Raw genomic sequence first — 22,547 nt, 5'->3', positions numbered from 1 at the left:
AAATGTGGGACAGCACACTTGAAAAACTGCCCTGGGAGAGGCCAGTACCAATTGCCACAGTGCACTGAAATGACCCAGATGCAGAGTTAAATGGAGTTTTGTCCCCGAAAATATGGTGAGACTCTGTCAGGCGACTGGCTCCAAGTCAACCCTAAGATCATTCAAAAACTCCAAAATTGCATTTCTGAATAGACAACATGTCTCGATAATTTGTTTATGCCATTTTAAAATTGTTTGCATGAGCGGAAAACATCGGTTCTCCCCATCGCTTTTCATTTTACTACGCCTCCTCCTAGCCATACTAATTGCAGTCATGGTTACTCAGCTGTGCCGGTTTGCACCGGACCTTCAGTCGTGGTCTTTAAAGACACAAAATCAGACACGGAATTCATCTCAGATTTTATAATTCACTTTCCAACTATTTTTTATCTATTTGCATCTACTCCTGCCAGTATTGATTAGTCTGTAAATCGGGCTCTAAGCGCGGATCAGATTTTTTTGCTGATTTTTTCACTTTTATGCCAAATGCATTGGCTGTGCATTTAATAATGTACTTACCTGTAAAACTACAATGGCAATGTTGGCAGTTGGACTTGACAGTTTATACTTATTTTTTTACATGGGCAACATTTTTTAAATAAACATTAATTGGAGGTCGACCAACATCTATTAATAATTTGTGTATTTATGTTGCACTGGACATGACAGCCTTTTTGGGTGATGGCCCTGATGTGCCCTGCTATAGCCAGCACAATAAAAAGATGCCACTTATCGCGGAATCACTATATCGCGGATTTGTATTTGTCCGAAATTCATATAAACTCAATTCCCAAAAAGTTGGGACACTATACAAATTGTGAATAAAAACTGAATGCAATTATGTGGAAGTGTCAAATTTTTTAATTTTATTCAGAAGAGAACATTGAGAACAGGTCAAAAGTTTAAACTGAGTAAATGTATCATTTTAAGGGAAAACTATGTTGATATTAAATTCCATGGTGTCAACAAATCAAAAAAAAAAGTTGGGAAAAGGCCATTTTCACCACTGAGGCATCCCCTCTTTTTCTTACAACAGTCTCCAAACGTCTGGGGATCGAGGAGACAAGTTTCTCAAGTTTAGAAATAAGAAGATCATTGGCATCATTGGTATGATTTTTCGGCCTTAACCCTTACACGTAGAAATTTTTCCAGATTTTCTATATCTTTGGATGATGTTATGCATTATAGATGATGATTACTTCAACCTTTTTGCAATTTTTCGCTGGTTAACACTTTTCTGATATTTCTCCACTATCTTTCTGCACAATATTGGAGGAATTGGTGATTCTCTACCCATCTTCACTTCTGAGAGACACTGCCACTCTGAGAAGCTCTTTTTATACTTCAGTCAAGTTGCCAATGGCCCTCATTAGTGGTAACTGGTCTTCCAGCTGTTTTTTTTCCGTAAGTGCAATTGACTTTTCCAGCCTCTTATTGCTACTCGTCCCAACTTTTTTTTAGATTTGTTGACACCATGGAATTTAAAATCAACATATTTATCCCTTAAAATGATAAATTTTTTCAGTTTAAACTTTTGACCTGTCATCTATGTTCTATTCTGAACAAAATATTGAAATTTGGCATTTTCACATAATTGCATTCAGTTTTTATTCACTATTTGTCTAGTGTCCCAACTTTTTGGGAATTGGGTTTGTACATTACGGGGTTTATCCTGGGTTGTACCTTACTATTTCGCAAGAAATAAAATGAACAAAAATACATAAATACTTGACTGCTTGTTGAGAACACAACACTGATCAAACCGTAAATTTAAGTAAGTTTTTTACAGTGTAGAGACTCCCGCCTACTGTGAAACTCTTAGTAGCAACTTAAGGCTTTCATCTGTGATGATTGGAGCGCAATGAAGCTAGTTGCTATTGCTAACATTTTATCACGTCAATGAACAGCAAGCTATTACATATCTTGTTACCAACACACACACACACACACACACCCCACACACACAGGTTTGTTTTACTATCTTTGTGGGGCCAGCTCATTGACATAATGCATTTCCTAGCCCCTTCCCCTAATCCCAACCATCAAAAATGATTGCCTACCCCTATTCCTTACCCTAACCCCAACCATAACCCAATTCAAACCTAAACTCTAAAACCAAGTCTTAACCCTCAAAAAGAGGTCTAAACTTGTGGGGCCCAGCAAAATGGCCCCACATGGACGGGTTGGTCCCACAACTCTGTGAAATCCTGGAATGTGTTCCCCACAATGAAACAACAACAAGACCACACACACACACACGTCAACTGCCGTCATACGATGCACAGTCCAGCTCAGCAACGTTGCTGGCATAAGGACGTTAAGGTGCATTATGCAGTTCAAAAATGTAATAATAGTAAAGCTTTTTCTCCATCATGTATGCTCCACCAATGCTTAGATGAGTACAAAGAACCCTGACTGTTTTACTCCAACTGTGCCTATCAGCTTGTATCTTCCCTTCAGTGATTGGGGCAAACACTCCACAGTTGTTTTGTTGTAGGGGATGGGTGGAGTGCAGAAGTGGCAAATCCAGGTCCAGAAAGTAAACACCCTGTCACAGTTTGACTTTAGTCCCTTGTGCTAGCTAGCTAGCTCGCTAGCAGTTAAACGAGCAGCCGGGGAGATAGCTAGGGAGCTCGCTAGCTACAAGCTCGGGCTAAAGCAAAACTGTGGCAGGGTTTTTACTTTCTGGACCTAGATTTGCCACCTCTGATGGAGTGGTGCAGGGTGACGTCATGCTCATCCCTGCAGATATTTTGTCATAATGTACGTGACTGGTAGAAGGTTGGTGGACCCAAATGCGGGGAAACACAGCAGGGAGACAGGAATGAAGTGCAAGAAGAGGAACTTTAATAACACATAGTGGGAAAGGTGAGCAGACAACATGACTGGTCGCCAGGACGAGAGTAGACTGGTAGCCATGACTGGACAGGATGAGAGTAGACTGGTCGCCATGACTGGACAGGACAAAAGTAGGCTGGTCGCCATGACTGGGCAGGACGTAAGACTGGCAGAACGTGGGCGACTTGGCTTGACTGTGATGAGGTCAACTTGAGTCTGACGAGGACGACTTGATGAGCTGTGGCGATGATGGTGATTTGTTGTGACGACAAAGGCTGCTTGGCTGTGAGGACGAAAGCTATTTGGCGGTGAAGACGAAGAAGACTTGGCGGTGAGGACGAATAAGACTTGGTGGTGGGGACGAAGAAGATGGCAGTGGGACGAAGAAGACTTGGCGGTGAGGACGAAGAAGACTTGGCGGTGAGGACAAAGAAGACTTGGCTGAGACAAAGGAGACTTGGTTGATACAAAGATTAGACGCACAAACACACATAACATAGGCAATGCTCCCACACTGACAGGACAAACACAACAGAACTAAATACACCAACACTAATGAGACACACCTAGAGGAACACAAGTGGCTGAGGGCACTGATTTGTCACACACAGGGAAGGGCAGACACACACAGGTGGACGTGGTTAGACAAAACGAGACATGGGAAGAAACCAGGAACACAAGACAAAAACACCAACAACAGACAAAAACACCCATAATAAACAAAAACCCAACCCCTCCAAAACCGAAACATGACACATTTAGTGTTAGTGTACGACGCAATTGGGATTTGAGCTCAGACTCCAAGAAAAGTTTATTATGCACGAGCTTGACATAGAGATTGCAGTTACGCTTTTGGCCAGATGTGGCAGTCGTGAGTAAAAAAAAAAAGACAAACTCCACAAAGCACCTCTAATACTTGTCATATACTATATGTTATTGTGTTATCAGTAGGTTCTGTGTAAAATAGTGACATCCAGGTTGGAATGGGGTAAGCATTGACTGGGATAATAAGATGTATTTTCGCTTGAATTACATTTCGATTGAATGACTTACCCAAATGATTCATGTTATGTTATTTTTAGGGATATTACACTCTAAAAACATTTGGGTAAAAAATAATCCAACTATTGGTAAAAAATGGACCGATCCTTACTTGGGTCTATTTGACCCAACTTTGAGTGAAGAAATGCGTCTTTTAGTGTAATACAACTCATGAATATTGGTCAGATTCTTTACTTGGGTCAAAAAATTGGGTCATTTCGTGTAAAACAACCCTGAAAGTTGGGTCAAATTGACCCATAAAATGGATCGTTCCATTTTTTATCCATAATTGGGTTACTTTTGACCCAACTGTTTTTAGAGTGTAGGTTTAAATTTCTGTGTAATAAATAAATTGACTGATATTTTTTTTTTCAAAGGTAAGAACAGTTAGCCAATTAATTAGTTGAACTTTAGAAATTTGTACTGGCATCCCAGTCGGGCCAGCATCAATAAACTTCAGATGATACAGTCAGGTGGTAGCCCCGGTCCATCTGGCCACTGTTAATGTCGAACCCTGCATGATTAGACACTTTTGTCAAATACAGTCGGCCTATGCATCATGAATGATCAGTTGCTGCATTGACATTCATGCATTTAAATGTGTTTATTTATTCTTTGCAATAATCTGATTGTGCCCCCCCCCCCCCCCCCCCTCTTCTTATGCCGCTGCAGGCACTGCGGGTACAGTAAAGCGGCTCAAGAAGGAGACGAGGAGCTTTACTTTCAGTGTGAGTACATATACAGTGCTTGTTCATAAAAAGTGATGATGTGCCTAGGAGGGCACCCATTAGTAAGAAACAAAAATTAAAAGCCAGACAATTTAAAGAGCAAGAGTGAGTGTGGACACGTTGCTTTGTCGTAAGTGCTGCTTCCAGGCAAATTCTATCAGTAAGAGTTTTTTTGATACACTGCCCCCTTATGATGCCCTTGGAGACACCACTTCAGACAGCTTCCCAAATTAAAACAGGAATGATACACTCAGATGGCAAACTGCTGATTTGAAAAAGAAAGGGCTACTATAGTGCTGCGGGTCCTGATCTGTTACTGCTAAATACACTCTCTTTCAAAAGTATTGTAGCAATGAGGCCATTTTTGCTTCACAATGTAAATGGAAGACAATGAAGCCCTAACTTGTCTTTAATGCTGATTGGTGTATTGTAACTTTTACGCAGCATAACCCATGTATCGGCCAGTCCTTTGGCTTGCTTCTCCTTGACCAACCAACACATGGTCCTGAGCACCGTCTAACATCATATGAATGTTTAACCAAAATCAATGCTTCACTATACATATGACGCATACTGTGTATAGCCATCCTAATGTGCATACTTTTGTCATTAACTGTGTGTTTTGTGCCAGACTCAAAGTGGTCTTTGACATGTAGTGAGAGCATTGGCAACATCCACAAAGTACATAGCAACAACTGGGTGTCATGTGGTCTGGTCATGTGTTTTCTTCTTCCATGTCAGTGATGTGTATCGCCCCAAAGTCTCTTCTTCTCCATCTCCAGGACTTCTTTGTACAAGTAATGCATACGATGCTCTCATATCTGATAAGACACTGTAAGACACTGTACTGGATTTCAAACCCCCACCCCATGTGGTTGGGGATCAGTCTTCTCAAATCCGATTTCATGTGATTTTTGATGTTCAGATTTGAGATGTATTTATATCAGGGATATTACATATTAATAAACATTTAAGTAAATATGCCAAGAGGCTACTTTACATTAGAGTAACAACGGACCAACAATTACACAAACATACACAAAACCATTTACAAAGCACGATGCCACCAGGGGGCAGCAAGCGCAAGTCTTATTCTTAGTGTTGACAGTTTTCATTATCTTACCCATTTCTTTATTTAGGACTTAAATGTAATATGTGTTTACATTTCTGATGGTAATGGGGGTGAGGTTTCACTCATAGCAGCTCAAAGTTAAAAAGCAGTTTGACCAAATCCACATTTTCTAAATGGAATGAATCTTCCCTTGCTTCACATCTGGTTCTGCTGTGGTCAGATTTATGGCTGTTAATAAATAGTTGAAGAGGAGGGAATGATAAACCTTGAATAATTTTATAGATAAGACGTAGATATGAATGTTTCAGCATGTTTTTCCATGTAAATAATCTCTGTTATTGTAATATCGGACAATTACGACAACTATTTGGTACATCATACATCATGTACTTGTCACACAATGCAGCCATTATTGCAACATTACATTTTGTATTGTGTAAAAACATATGGTGTTATAAGTATGACATTTCTTATAACTTATGGATTATTAAAATGTATCAATTTAGAATGTTTTACATCTGCATCGCAAGGCATCTAAGAGTCTAATAATACCAGTTAAGGGCTTGCTGGAAAGACTAGTCCCTGGAGTCTGGTGGCCCTAAATGAAATTTTCTATCTGGCCCCCAAATACTTACAGCCCAGCTGACAAATCACGCTCACTGCTCATAAATAGATGATGATGAACACATGAACTAACGAGGGCTAGACGTTATGACAATGAAAATAAAAATCGCGATTTTTTTTTTCAGTCATGCAGGACAATTACGATTTTAATCGATGTTAATGTAATAAACCCAACAAATGTTTATTTAAAGGTTTCATTATTATTCAAAAATAATTCCTGTGTAAAATGCTCAGACAACAATAATGTATACTATAATGTGTACCGAAATCGAAATTAACATTCATAGTTTGCGGTTCGTTAAGTACAAAATTAAGTACAGTAGTTTTTTCTATTGTAAACATGTCTTGTAAAACACCCATCCATCATTCTGCTACTTGTGCAAAATTACAACTTACAATAACATCTGGATGTAACAGAACATAACATAACATAACAGCTTTTAATAATCCAGAAGACAAAATTCGATTTCACGATTTAGGAAATTTTCAGAAATTCGATTTTCAAAATGACGATTAATCAGCAAAAATGAGGAGTAATCCAAAGGGTGCAGGGGGGATGGTGGGCTGAGGGCGGAAGTGGTACGCTCAGGACTTGTCAGTCATTTGGCTAGCCATGTGTACGCAGTTCATTGCAGCCCCTTGCAATGCGCACGACGTGTTTACTCATTGTGGCACGTTTGTTTTGTACAAGGTCCCATAGTATGTCGTCCGATATTTGTTGAATAGTAGTAGGTTGACTCAGGTCCAGCCGTGGCATCCACATTTATGCTGTGTAGCACGCATCGCACCCTAAACAACCGCATAATCTGTTTATGCCATGGGCCGGTGCTGCTTCCTGGTTTCCATTCCAATGAAATAATAATCCTATTTTCTTTTTCAGTTAAATTTCCAGGCACCAAAACATATATTGACCCTGAAAGCAACGAGGACCCAAACAGGGCTGTTCATCAATTTGCTAAGGAACTGGATGCATCCTACATTCAAAGTGAACAGGTTATAGAAGCAGGTGAGTCTGTCAGCTTTCTGTTTAGTCCCTGCGCTAGTATCTTTCATACTGACAGTCAAATAATCACACATTAAAGACAGGACGTAGCTTTTATTTAGACTTTGTATAGTGGTGTGCACAATAGCAAAGAAGGGTAAAATGTCATTGTAATTATTCCATGGGTTGTAGGCTACAGTCAGTGGGCTCATCTCATTTCTCTAATTTCACACTCTTATCTCCTTGTTTTTTCACTCCTCTGTTTACATGCTAACACTTCCCATCAGAAATTCCATTGAGGTGCAAGGAGATTGACAGAGGAGCGAGGCTTGAGGAGGTAGAAATGTTTTGGGGAAATGCGATCGCTCCACGATGTCGTTATTTGATGAAAACTTTAGTAGACACTAAAGATGTCACGCCATTGACGCATGTCACAAATGTGGCAGTTATTAGTATAATAATAATAATTCATTAGATTTATATAACACTTTTTCTAACACTCAAAGACGCTTCACAGTGGGTGCATTATTCATGCACTCACACATTCACACTCTGGTGGCGGTAAGCTACTTTAGTAGCCACAGCTACCCTGGAGCAGGTTGACGGAAGCATGGCTGCCAGTGTGCACCTACGGCCCCTCCAACCACCACCAAACATTCACACCTTCCATATACCAGTGTAAGTAGCACTGGAGGCAATGTGTGTGAAGTGCCTTGCCCAAGGACACAACGACACATGACTTGGGGAAAGCAGGGATTGAACAGCCGACCTTCTGGTTATTGAACGACTATCTCTACACCCTGAGCCACGGCCGCCATGACTAAAACCACAACTATTCACTTTATGCCTTATGTTTCAACTGGGATTAAATTCATGTCAAATATCAACACTGTTATGCTTCACAACTTTGCATATCACTGCTGTCGGGCCGAAACTTCATCAGTCACAATTTGGTACATTTAATAATTTTTTAAAAATCTATTGTGTTGGTCAGTCCACACGTGCTCTCTTTACAAATGACTGACCAATCTAAAGTGTTAAAAATGGCAATAATGTTAATGGTTGAACAAACATGCCATTTTGGGAGTCTCCTGAAAAGTGATGGTTTGGAGGTTACAAGGTTTTCGACCCAACGGCAACAAAAGGCCAGTCAGTCATGAGGGTCTATCCAAAGCCTTTGCCCCAGTCACTTGTAAATATGTACAGTATAAAATGTTGAGTTGATGTGTTGCCTTTGTTTTGTGTTGTATGAAAAAAAAACTGTATAATCATCAAAAGGTTTTTATTTTCTTTATGCAGATAAATGCATTTGAGAAAATGGCACTTACTACAAACCTTAACAACAGGTGGTGGTGGTTGGTTGTGTCTAATCACTATGAGGCAGTGTAATCAAGTCATTTTGGTATCAAATACTGCCCCAAATAAAACTTACACTAAGCAAAATATGTATATTCAAACTAAAATAATCAAGGAATGTCAAAAACAGATTAAATATTTAATTTTGAAGTCTTGCATTGTTTACCGTCCAGTTGGTACACGGCCGTTTTGACACATCACTATCGAGGCGCAATAAGACATCCGGAGAGGATACATCAGAGGTCCCTTGATTTCAGCTAGCTTGTGGAACCTCCTCGATGCTTGATCTTCACACCTTGTTTCAGGCAATGGAGATGCTCCTTAATGGTTTGGTACATTCACAATTTGACCAAAGCATAGTACCTATTCAGTGTAGTGCTGCCACTAACAACTTTGTTAAAAATCAAGTCTCCTATCGATTATTCCATCAATTAATCCATTATTCGCGTCCCAAGCTACTGGGTCAATTTGGTGGTGTAAAACCGTAGTAAAAGTCTGAAAGTTGCGCCTGCGACTAACATCATTGCTAATGCTCGTTACCAAGCTTCTGTGTCACATAAACACAGTCAATTAATATTAAAATCAAAGTCGTCCTGAGTCTGTCAATTTCATATTTTTGATCTGAGCCTAAAATTTAAGAATGAAATTAGTCTTTTTTTTTTCATTTTTTGTGTTAGATTTTTCAACATGATTAACAAAATAATGGGTCACATACTTTTTATTTTTTGATTGGCAATTGGAAAATGGAAAGAATTTTTTTTTTCATGAAAATGCTTCTCTTCTCTTTACCTTCAACCAATCTTCGATGCCATACAGGACAGTTCGGGGAGGTGTGTAGTGGGCGGCTAAAAGTACCTGGAAAGCGGGACGCTGCAGTCGCCATCAAAACATTAAAAGTGGGTAATACAGAAAAGCAGAAAAGGGACTTCCTGTGTGAAGCCAGCATCATGGGACAGTTCGACCATCCCAATGTTGTGCATCTTGAAGGAGTAGTGACAAGAGGTAATGTGTGGAACACTTTCTGTTTTGCCATTTTAACTTATTAAATTAGCCATTTTGCCTTATAAGATTTTTCTCAAGTAAACCTATTAATAACTATTTCAATTAGAGTACTAACGTATTAAAAAAAAAAGTGTAAATATTTTCGTGTGGAATGTTTTGTGAACAAACTGTTTTCATTATCTAATCATAATGTACAGGCTGTAACTGAAGCTTTTTTTGTTTTGTTTCCCAGTAAAACCATTGATGATTGTTACAGAATTCATGGAGAACGGCTCATTAGATGCTTTCCTAAGAGTGAGTATCCTGAGTATCCCCAAATCCCATGAAGGAGTAAGGATTGCTTATCGGCTTGTTTTCTCTGCACAGATACATGATGGTCAGTTCACAGCCATTCAGTTGGTTGGGATGCTGCGGGGCATAGCGGCAGGAATGAGATATCTTGCCGATATGGGATACGTCCATCGAAATCTGGCTGCTCGAAACATCCTTGTCAACAGCAATCTTGTATGTAAAGTGTCTGACTTTGGCCTGTCCAGGATAATAAATGACGATCCTGAAGCTGTCTACTCAACTACCGTGAGTCAATTCAAGCACTTGTCTAAATGCAGTGCACTCCCACTTTTTTTTTCTAAACTAAAACAAAAATGCATTATTTTTCTTTTAATGGATGTTGATTGAAGCATGGTGACAGAGTGATTAGCACTGGTCAAAAGTGGTCAATATAAAGATTTACTAATTTGCTCCCAATAAATTTAAAACGTTCTATTTTAAATACTGCCATGGTACCAAAAACATATGTATACGTTTTTTTTTAAACGTTTTTTTAAATTATTTTTTTATGCTAGAGCATACAGAAGGCTTTGATGCAGCCTCTGACCTGAAGAGGTCGCTTAAAGCAATGGTAGGTATTACAAAAAATGGCCAGCAGGTGGCAGCAGAGTATAAGAAATCAACCAGGGCCATGTTGCAACAAGCTCTTTTTGACAGTGTTTTCAACAGGCTTGTGAATAATGATGAAACCTAGCTAGATTCTAATGCTATTTGCTGCAAAATAGAAACAGATACAAATGTACTTTTTTCCTGATGAAAGAAGAGACTCAAATCTTTCTTTTGGTAGCAAAATTCCAGTCAAATTCCAGTAAAAGCGAAGGGGGTTGCTTCAGTGAAAATGGCTAGGAGTGAATGAGTTAAACAATTACCTTTTTAAATATAATGTGCTTTAGTAGGACTGGGCGATATGGCTGAAAAATATATTACAATGTAAGTATTTCACAACAGTTAAAGATAAAAAACATTTTAAACAACTGAACTAATTAAAGCTCAAATTACACAAAAGACGATAATCAAGAGGGGGAAAAATTAAATTTAGAATATCTGTCAGTAAAACGAATTTTCAAGGAATGTATACTGTTTTTGTATACAGTGTAATGTCGTCCAGCAGTGCACCTTAAATGCTTCTTTGTAAATGACGCTATCCCAAAGCAATATTGTTGATACAGTTACGTTATTAACCTTAATTCAATGTTCTACTTAATCAGGTTAGTATGCACAATATAGTCTTATTGTGCAGTCAGAGTTGGACTGAATCATTTATATGAATGCTAATTTGAATGTTATTTGAAAGCCACACTGACCAGGTTGGATGCAATTAGAAATTAGCGCAATATAGGGTCAACCATAGCTAGTTGATTTAGGGTCAAATTTAAATGGTTTGAACATGTCCTAGAGGAGAGATTTAGTATTGAGTATATTGGTAGAAGCAGGATGGACCTGTGAGGCAAAAGTGCTCATGGAAGACCTAAAAGAAGATTGATGCATGTAGTTAGGGAAAACATGAGGGTATATGGTGTTAGAGAGGAAGATGAAGAAGTTAGGCTTAGATGGAAAAGCATAACAGCCCCTAACAGGATAAGCTGAACGGAAATTAACATTCAGCATTCGTGTAAAATTTCTTGTTGGAACATTGTCACTCTCCTATATTTTTCTGAACAGGGTGGAAAAATATCCTTCCGGTGGACTGCTCCAGAAGCCGTCCAGTTTCGAAAATTCACCTCTGCAAGTGATGTGTGGAGTTATGGCATTGTCATGTGGGAGGTTATGTCCTTTGGAGAAAGGCCATACTGGGACATGTCCAATCAAGATGTAAGTAGCTATCTAAAAATGCTTACTGCTTAAAACAGACTTATTGTAGGAAATTAACTTTTTAATTGCTTAAAAACAAATAATTGGGTCTCTGGAGTGTCTCTTTTAAGCCAATTGACAATTGAAGATTGAGTTTTCAGATGTCTAAAACTACATTCTCTTTTAAGGGAGCAACTTACTGCTTTTAGTAGATTTAGATGTACAAGCATTGCCACCAAAAGCATCATCTTAAAATGAGCTGTGATTTCGTTTCATCTTGCAAACACTTTAACTTTAACAGCACTAATATATTTAATCACAAAAAATTATCGCATTAATCATGTATTAACGCAGATTAATTACACTATTAATATTGACCGCAGATGATCCTTTAGCTTGCCAGCGGATGGTTACGTTAAAGATACAATGTGCCGTTTAAAAATGTAATATTTAAGCTTTTTCTACATCATGCATGCTCCACCAATGCCCGGATGATTACGAAGACCCTGACTGTTTTTACTCTGACTGCACCTATCAGCTTTTATCTTCCCTTTATAGTAGAGTGTCCGTACACTCCACAGTTTCTTTGGGGAGGGGAAGGGAGGGGTGAATTGGTGGAGTCTCGAACATAGCGTTAGACTATGGTGTTAGCTAGCGCACGACACTGTGTGCATGAGCACTTTTAACTTTCTACAGTTGGGATGGAAATTACTACCACAAACAAGAAGAAACCAGCTTCGAGCACAGCCCAAACTCCAACTCAGACACCAAGAAAACAGAAAAATGAAGAAGAGTGTATTCAAGTGCGACAAAAAGACAAAGTGGAGACTGATTTACGTCGGCAATAAACAAGACCTGCAATGGAGAACGCTTGGAGCTGCTCTGGGTATGAAAAATGACCCACAATTGGCTTGAAAGGTAAGCACAATTTAAAAATCTACCAGAAAATAACTAAAACAACTAGACGCGCAGTATGCTAAAGGTAGCATTGCTAACAATTCATAGTTGTTTGTTATGGTGGTACTCTATGTAGAATTATTTTGTGGGTGGAAAAAACGTAGCGAACCCGCACTGTGTATTTTGAATAAGCCCGTCGTGTATTAAGGCTAATTTGAATGTGCAAGCGTCCGTTGTGATTTAGTAATTTCTCACCCGGTGAAACAAAAGCCACTGCCCAAATCTTTCTCGATGTTTTCCATTCTATGCAATATGCCACACCGAACCATAACTTGCTCCAATGTAAAAACAGTCGTGAATAATTTACATTTCATAATCGAATACAATTTGTGTAAAAATGTCTGACAATTATTACAAGGTAAACTGTGTAAAAATAAGGTGCTAATCAAATCGCATATGAAAATGTACTTCCACTGTTACAACCTTTGTATACATGTAACCTGCATTGTAACTGTGAGTCTTTGTAGCTATGAAAAGCCTGAAAGGACATGGCCCATATACTCTACTTCAACATCCCATAGGCCATCTACGTCCGAAATTGGATAGGTAAGTTCAAATTTTGAAATTTCCGTTGACTTTTTAGTAATATATTTAGAACATGTGAAGGCAAATTATGTCTTACTTATTACATGACATGATTTTTTTAGGAGGTGACTTCCATATAGCGGGAGTGAAACCTTTGGATGAAGAACAAGCACTAGAGTTGCTGCAAGAAAGGTAAACAATTATGTCATTTTTTTTCTTTCATTTTTTTTTTCTTTTCTTCTTTTTTTCTCTCTTCTTTTTTTTTTCTCTAAAGAGCTCAGTATTGTTCATTCGGAAATGTCATCATCATTGCTCTTTATTTTTTATTTATTTTTATTTATTTATTTTTATATATATATATATATATATATATACATATACATATACACATATATATATATATATATATATATATATATATATATATATATATATATATATACATATACATATACACATATATATATATATATATATATATATATTTTTGTATGTGGGTGAGTATGTGTATGTGCGTGCGTGCGTGCGTGTATTTGTTAGCTCACCAAAAAACTATTAGAAAAAATCCCATACCGTTCACCTAAACCGAACACCGCCGTCAGGAGACCCGAGGGGACCCGAGGGGACCAAAGAAAACCAATGAAGGTGAAATCCAGCACCGACCAGACACCACCCACTGGGCCACCCACCAGAATTCTTCCCCAACCCAAGAAACATCTAAATTCCAACAAATCCAAAAAAAAAAAATAATAATCAGGGAGACCTCAAGAGACCGAAGGAGAGACTGAAGGAAGGAAGGAAGGACAGACGAAGCCGAGTGAGATTCACAGACACCAGCCTCCACCGATTCAATGACCTGAGGAGGAAGCAGATTGTGTCTGGGTTTCGGTAGATGCTGGTGTGGTGGATCTGGCATGCATGAAAAGCTCCACCAAAGAGGGGAGCCGTCGACCCCCGCCAGGACAGAGCAAGTGCAACACCTCAGGGCCCCCCAGGCCGCGGCTGCGCCAAAGGACGACCCCCGGGCCCCGCCAGGGCCACCGGCCGGAGAGCAAACCCAGGAGCAGGAGCGCCCCCCACCCCAACACGGCCCGCGCCCCCGACCCAACGCAGCAGGACGGGGCACCGCAGGCCCGCCAGGCACCCCACCGGCCCCCAACCCCCGCACCCCCCGGACGCCCACCGGAGCGGGGCGGGCACGACATCAAACCCCAGCCACCCCCGCCGGCCCCCGGAGCACCGAGACCCGGGCCATGGATGGAGCCCCCGGCCCAGGGGAGGGGAAGGAAGGCGTACCGGGGAGGGGGAAGGGAGGGGGGAAGGAGACGACAAGAAGGGCAGGGGGCAGCGGCAGGGCCGCAGAGAGAGGGGGAGAGGAGGAGGAAGGGTGACGAGGGAGAAGGGACAGGGAGGCGGAGGATGGGCGGGGAGAGGCGAGGAGGGAGAGGCAGCAAGGGGGAGGAAGGGGGAGGGGAGAGGGAACCACCGGGCACCCCGGCGGCCCACAGGCCCCGAACCGCGTCGTCGGGCCCAGAGCGACGGACCGCGCCGGAACGGCGCCGCCCCAGACACCAGGGAAAGCCCCGCAACGCAGCACCCCCCAAGAGACCCAGGGAACGGCCAAGACGCAGCCGCCACCCAGCAGCCAACAGAGGGGCAGACCCGCCCACGCCCAGCCAGGGAGGACAGCACCCACAGAATTAACCCACTGGCATGCCGTGAATCCGAATATCAACCCCTGGTGCCCATCGGAGGCGAATCCGCTCGATCCCGCTGGCAGCAGCCGGGTTCCTGACTATAAAAACACAACCATTAGTTACAAATTGCCAAATACAGAAACATCAATGCAAGTTATCACGCTGCTGTGGCTCTCGCTAACAGGCAGAATTAAGTAACCAGGTTTAGGTTAAAAAATTCTATATACGTAGAACATGTTTCTTTAAATTTTGACATTTGGTTTTTATTTGAGGCAGATATTTTTTCCATTAAAATGTGATTTATGAGGAGGTTAGACCATTGGTCGATATTCAGTTTGTTTATTTTTCCAGTTAACAAGAATTGTTTTTTTTGCGATAGTAAGGGCTACAAGTATAGATTGAAATTGTTTATGTGGTAAGTCAGTTGTTGTTAAGTCACCTAGCAAACACAAGTTTGGAGAGAACGGTATCCTACAGTCCAAGACAGCGGAAAGTTTATCTAAGACTTTAGTCCAGAAAGATATAACAGGAGTACATAACCATAAAGCATGAAAATAAGTGTCTGTAGTGTTTTGTAAACACTGGAGACAAATGTCGGAGTCTGAGAGTCCCATTTTCTTCATCATATATTGAGTAATGTATGTTCTGTGAATAATTTTATATTGGATAAGTTGTAAATTTGTGTGTTTTGTCATTTTAAAAACGTTTTCACAAACTTGAATCCAAAAGTCAGATTCCGGCGCTATAGACAAGTCTGTTTCCCATTTCGAGATGGGTAAAGACGTTTTATCAGTATATGAAAGTAACTTATATATTTTTGAGAGTTTTTTTGTTGTTGTCGGAGAAAGCTTGGTAATATCTTTAGCTAAAACAGGCGGTTGGAGCGTACCCTGAAGTGTTGGAATTTGTTTCTTTATCATACTTTTAACTTGCAAATAATGTAAAAAGTTTCCGTTTTTTATTTTGTATTTTTGGAGCAAGGATGTATATGATATAAACATATTATCTGAGAAGAGATGGTGGAGATGTGTAATTCCTTTCTGCTCCCACACATTCAAATAAAACGATTGGTTGTTAATTTGAAAGTCGGGGTTATGCCATAGGGGATTTGAAAGCCCGCAGGGCTCCACTTGGGCTTTTGTCATTTCTAGTGCCTTTCACCAAGTCAGGGTGGCGGAAATCATTGGATTTTTAAAGCAGTTATGTCGCTTAATCGATGTTGTAATAAAGAGTAAATCTAGGAGTCTGAGGTTATTACAATCCTTCTGTTCTAGTTCCAGCCAACAGTTAGTATCTCTATTGGGTTGTGCCCATAAAATTATATATTGTAGCTGGTTGGCTATATAATAGTGCATAAAATTTGGTGCCTCGAGACCTCCTTTGGATTTATTTTTCTGAAGAGTAGATAGACTAATCTTTGCTTTTTTTTTATTCCAGTAAAATTTTGTAACGGCTGAGTCCAACAACTGGAACCAGTTAGCCGTAGGTTTAAATGGAATCATTGAGAAAAAATAGTTTATTTTGGGTAAAACTTTCATTTTAATAGTGGCTATTCGTCCTATTAGAGAAATAGGAAGATTATTCCAGCGCTCCAAGTCACTATAAATGCTATCCAGAAGTGGAGTAAAATTTAAATTAATTAAATCAGTTAATTTAGGTGAGATTTTTATGCCTAAGTATTTTAAATTACCTATAGGAAATGAGTAGTGTGGGTCCTGGCTTGCAGGGTTCCATGAATTTTCTGTAATAGGTAGAAGTGTTGATTTTGTCCAGTTAATAGAATAATCTGATAACTGTGAGAATTTAGTTATTAAGTTAAATACTTCCCCTAACGAAATAGCAGGCTTTTCTAAATAAAGTAAAATATCATCGGCATATAGATTAATTTTATGTTCTGTTACCCCAGAGTGAATTCCTTGAATCCTTCTTTCCTGGCGTATGGCTAATGCAAGCGGTTCAATAAATATTGCAAATAATAAAGGCGACAGTGGGCATCCCTGTCTTGTGCCTCTCTGTAGAGTAAAACTCTTAGATATAATCCCATTAGTAGTAACAGTAGCTTTAGGAGAATCATATAATACTGACACCCAGTGAATAAATGACTTCCCAAAGCCAAATTTATTTAAAACAGCAAAGAGGAAGGACCAGTTAACTTTATCAAAAGCTTTTTCTGCATCCAATGATATAATAACTGCCTTTTTATCATGCCGCTGTGACATACTAATAAGGTTAAAGAGCCTTCTAATATTATTAGTAGAGTGACGCTCTTTAATAAAGCCTGTTTGGTCGCTATGAATGATTGTCGGGATTACTGTTTCTAATCTAGATGTAAAAGCCTTAGTGATAATTTTAATATCAGTGTTAATTAGTGAAATTGGACGGCAACTTGATGGAAGGGTGGGATCTTTTTCTGGCTTTAATAAAAGTTTAATTGCTGCTGTATTCATGTGTGGGCGTATGTGACCATTAGTTTTAATTTCTGTTACTACTCTTAAGAATAGTGGAGCAAGCATTGACCAGAAGTGCTTTAAAAATATAGCCGGATAACCATCCGGGCCAGGTGCTTTGCCATTTGGCATACTATCTCGAGCACTGTACAACTCGTTTATAGTAAGTGGTGCATCTAACATATCTTTATATTCAGTAGTTAACTGAGGTATATTTAAGCTACTGAGGAATGCCTCAATATGCTCTGGGTTAGGTTTATTAGTTTCTGAGTATAGGTTGTGATAATAATTATAAAAATTTTGATTAATTTCTTCTGGTGATTGTGTACATTCACCAGTTGTCCCTTTAATAGCCGTTATAAGCGATTTTTCCCGATTACGTTGAAGTTGGTTTGCAAGAAATTTACCTGATTTGTTATTATATTCAAAGTTGTTGTATCTCAATTGTTGTATTATAAACTCTGTCTTGTATTATAAATTATGTCTTTTTTTTAATATAATTTGAGTATAACATTTGTTTGTGTGTGCTTTCTTTTCTTTGTAGGATGAAATCAGTGGAGCTACAGGGGGAAAATGCAAACCGTCTGGAGAACACTGTGTAAGTCACCAATTATTCTGTGACTTGTTTGTTTTGTTTTTTGTTTTTGAAATATTGCAAGATGATTTTCCGTATTCTTTTTTTAATCAACCTGTACTATGACAAAAATACGACTGAGCTCTTTACATGTTGGATGTCCAAATCGTGTTACAATTTTATTTATTTATTTACGTCCAAATAATGTGTGTTACATTTTTTGTTTTACTGAATTAAGTAATGCAACTGTCAAAATGATGTCTATGTTTTTTGTTTTTTTCAGGATTTGGTCCATAAACAGAGGCTGACAGCAATCCAAAGAGGACACAAGAACTTTACTTTTTATAAATGTAAAATAGACAAGTCTGTAAATTATAGAAGAGAACATTGTAACAGGTGCTTGGTAACAGCAATGTTTATTATGACAATTACAAAAAAATCGCTTGCTTAGTTGACCCTGATATCTTTATAACCTACGTAAACACCTGCCTGGCCCTCTTGCTCATCTCGCTCCTCTAACTCACCTTCTCGCTCTCCATTATCCAGAGTCATTGCTTTTCTTAGAAGCTTGAAGTTCAAAACTTGAGTCTTACATAGGAAAATAAGTTCAAATTATTATTCAAATTCGTATTCTTTCTATGTTGTTTTGACTGCAATTGTAGCACTAATATCCTTTTTCCTTTTTTGTGTGTGTATGTAGTGTATATTATTTGCATGTTCAGAATACAACCAACCAAACAAATTTGCTGCCCTTTTTTTATGTACACTGAAACACTGCCATGATTATATATTTAGAATTTCTCTAGGTTACCTGAAGTTTGTGATCCATGACAGTAGTGGTAGTATTCATTATTATTATTGGTAGTAGTAGTAAAAGTAATATTACTTGTTCTTAACATACACTTGTAGTGCAACGCAGACACATCCTCAGTGATGTATCCTGGGTTCCTCTGGTGTTTTGGGTCCCACAGCATCATACACCCGCTCCAAGGTGACCCAGCCAGGGTTGATCAGGCCCTGACTTGCATCTGAGTAGCTTGTGTGATCCATGGATTACCCCGTTTGAGCCAGAGCCAGCTTGACGCCTTTTCAGCAGCATCCATGTGTAGTGATTTCCGGAATAACCGTATAGTGGATCCCACAAACGCAAAGACACAAAGGGTGTGGATTGACAAATTTAATTGTACACAATGGAATTCTACAACACAAAGCGCTGGACGAAGCCAGGAGAAAAACAGTTAACAAAAGTCGCTTGCAAAGTATGCAAGGAAAATAAAGTAACATAAATACACCCGAGGGCTGTAGAATCGCACAACGCAAATAAGAAAAAACAAAATACAAAACGAGCTACACAAAGCGGATAAACTAAAAGCGACGTGGGAAAAACAACACGTGGACACCAATCACTCAAGCGTAAAGCTGAGGAAACACAAAACTACGGAGCAGAAAAGGCTCAACGCGTGGTTAACAAGCACTAAGGCAATAAGCCGAGGAAATAACAACATAAAACTATGTGTCAAAAGACTCACGTGCGAAACTGGAAACAAGAAACAAAGCTAGAGATAGGAATTTGGAACATGAAGTCAGAATGAAGCTCTTGGGCGAGGACGTAGCAAGGTCAATACTCTGACGAGGAGTGTCAGCAGTTCCAGTCCTTATAAAGCGTTAATTTGTGAATGAGAAACAGGTGCGGCGCAGGAGGACACCCCCTCTACTCAATCAGAGACTGAAAAAAACACAACGCAATGAAAGCACAACCATAACACCATGATGTTCCTGATGGCCTTCCTAATGTGCAGTCCCTTCACTCCAAGGCTCTTGAGGGCTCTGATGAGTGACTGGCCAACTCATCTGCATCCCATCTCAATAGGATTGCACTAGGTCCTCCACCCCTTACTTCGGCATTCACCTCCTCCATCCGGTCTTTCCTAGGGACAATCAACTCCAGCAAGACCACTTGTCTTTATGTTTCTGACACCAAGACAATGTCTGGCTTGAGTGTGGTCACTGTGATGTTTTCTGGAAGTTTGAGTTGTCTTCCTAGGTCAACATGCAACTGCCAGTCCTGTGCTGTTACGAGCAGCCACCCGGGTTGTCTCCGGCATTGGTGTGGCTTCTCCCCGGTTCTTACGAAGGCAATATTGTGCCTTGCTGGTTGCTGGTGTATTACTGTACAGTAAATGAAAGTTGCAGTCGTCAGTAAAAATACTATAACCACGAACTGTTGTAGTAGTAGTAGTAGTAGTAATATTGATAATACTGTACTATTAAAGACATGTCAGTCAAAATACTATAACCACATTAGTAGTAGTAATGAAACTGTACAATAAACATTGCAGTCATGTCATGCAATTTTTACTGCCACAAACACTATTGGTAGTGTTAGAAAACGATCCTTATGTTTTCCGCGTGTTCGTAAAATCAGACTGGAGATCGGTGAAACAGGTCCTTCGAAGGATTTATTTTGCAGAAATTTCTAGACACAGACAAGTTACACAGTCAAAATGCTGTCGCTCCCCTTGTGTGTGTGTCGCCCCTCCCACTTGTAGTCGTTCTTATAGTTTCCGCATAGCAGCCCCCAGAAAACCCCTCCCCTTCCTCTTCCTCCTTTGCTGCCCTTAAGCCCCGCCCCTCTCGCAAGCAAAACAGACAGTACTCAAATACACATGGACAGATGGCCGATTGATGTGGAAATATAGTAGGTTCACACAACCTGGCTCCCTTAAAGCAAACACAACTTTACAAAGGAATACTTTTTAACACATTTTCTCCCCCGAAACAGATGGCTAATTACGTGGGAATAGGAAGGAAGAATCTTCAAACGTTCCGTCACATTATTCAAGCTTTGCTGAGGAAATTAAAGCAGTTATGACTAAATCTAAACAGTTATAATGTCAACAGTAGTGATGGTACTGTACAATAAATGAAAGTAGTAGTTGTATTAGTACAGTTAAAATTTCGTACCATGAGCAGTAACAGCACTAGATACAAAGTTGAAACCAGTTGCATCTATAAAAAGTAAGAGTAATGTTGCTAATTTTAGCATCTCAAAATAAAATAAGTGACTTGTCAATCATATAACTTATAAGCCACAGAAGATTAGCTACAAAAAGGTAAACAATCTTGTTTGCTGTTTTCATGTTGCTGGTAGGCCTAATAACCAAGTTTATTCGTTTTTCATTACTTGAATACTCCATCACTCAAAAGTTTTGAAAAAATTGCGGTACAACAAAGTAATTTTTTTTAGTGAGTGCTTTCAGAGAGTCAAAAAGTGCTTTACAGTGCAAAGTACAAATGTATAGTACAAATACAATTACTGTTAAAATAACGTGAAATCACAAATCAACAAAATTTTAAATACAATTGAAAGAGGTAACTTACAAATTGTCAGTTTTTTTTTACCTCATTTGAAGTCATGTGTGGCTGTCGCTTTAAGATCGTGCACGTACTCGCACGCACACCATGAACGAGCCTGACACAGATGCTGCAGTTACGCTTTGGGCCAGAGGTGGCAATCGCGAGTAAAAAATTTATAAAGTGCACACAGATCCTTTAAAGGTTGTGTTTGCGCAATAAACATAACTACATGCATTAAAGTAAAGCTTTTAATAAACATTCAGACTATTTGTTCATATCAAACTACTGGGGTCTTTTTTTTCCATTTGAAATTATGCAAGTAACTGATTAGAAAAAGAGGAGGATGAGAGTGTGCACTGTGCAGTAGATCAAAAAAATGTGGAAGACATCTTTATAACAATAAATGTCAAAATAATTAACATAACAGGGGTTCTTCAAATTTGGTGGGCAAATTTTTTTGATTAAAAAAAAATCTTTTTAATTATAAGATGTGATTTATATGATTAATATATATATATTTATATCGGGTCGCGGGGGCAGCAGCTTTAGGAGGAGGGATGCCCAGACTTCCCTCTCCCCAGCCGCTTTAACCACCTCCTCCGATGGGATCCCAAGGCGTTCCCAAGCCAGCCGTGAGACGTAGTCTCTCCAGCGTGTCCTGGGTCGTCCCCGGGGCCTCCTGCCGGTAGGACATGCCTGGAACACCTCCCCAGGGAGGCGCCCAGGAGGCATCCGAACCAGATGCCCCAGCCACCTCAACTGGTTCCTCTCAACGTGGAGGAGTAGCGGCTCGACGCTGAGTCCCTCCCGAATGACCGAGCTTCTCACCCTATCTCTAAGGGAGAGCCCGGCTACCCTGCGGAGGAAACTCATTTCGGCCGCTTGTATCCGGGATCTTGTTCTTTCGGTCACGACCCACAGCTCGTGACCATAGGTGAGGACAGGAACGTAGATCGACCGGTAAATCGAGAGCTTTGCCTTTCAGCTCAGCTCCTTCTTCACCACAACGGACCGATAAAGAGTTCATATCACTGCAGACGCAGCACCGATCCACCTGTCAATCTCCCGCTCCATCCTGCCCTCACTCGTGAACAAAACCCCAAGATACTTGAACTCCTCCACTTGGGGAAGGATCTCAACCCCGACCAGGAGAGAGCACGCCACCCTTTTCCGACTGAGGACCATGG

At 39.9% G+C, this 22,547-nt stretch overlaps 1 protein-coding gene across 8 annotated transcripts in view; it reads left to right on the top strand.

The window, feature by feature from the left end:
• epha7 (eph receptor A7) overlaps positions 1-22,547 on the top strand; it is a 110,884-nt gene that overhangs the window by 70,913 nt on the left and 17,424 nt on the right. For 5 of the 8 annotated variants that reach the window (XM_086060512.1, XM_086060513.1, XM_086060510.1 and 2 more), the window contains exons 9-14: positions 4,591-4,646; positions 7,223-7,348; positions 9,497-9,682; positions 9,915-9,976; positions 10,049-10,258; positions 11,675-11,824. In XM_086060512.1, coding sequence (XP_085916638.1) covers positions 4,591-4,646; positions 7,223-7,348; positions 9,497-9,682; positions 9,915-9,976; positions 10,049-10,258; positions 11,675-11,824 — 790 coding nt within the window. Of the gene's footprint in view, positions 1-4,590; positions 4,647-7,222; positions 7,349-9,496; positions 9,683-9,914; positions 9,977-10,048; positions 10,259-11,674; positions 11,825-12,499; positions 13,307-13,407; positions 13,478-17,973; positions 18,028-18,286; positions 18,660-22,547 lie in introns of those variants that run through there. The other 3 variants (XR_015090683.1, XR_015090684.1, XR_015090682.1) reach the window with 3 other exon arrangements.

Source organism: Leptonotus elevatus, chromosome 18 (assembly GCF_054856555.1).
Source record: "Leptonotus elevatus isolate MCC_2025b chromosome 18, RoL_Lele_1.0, whole genome shotgun sequence".
NCBI classification, from domain to species: Eukaryota; Metazoa; Chordata; class Actinopteri; order Syngnathiformes; family Syngnathidae; genus Leptonotus; species Leptonotus elevatus.
The sequence above is the reverse complement of the archived record's forward strand: the minus strand, read 5'-3'. Positions and strand labels throughout refer to the sequence as shown.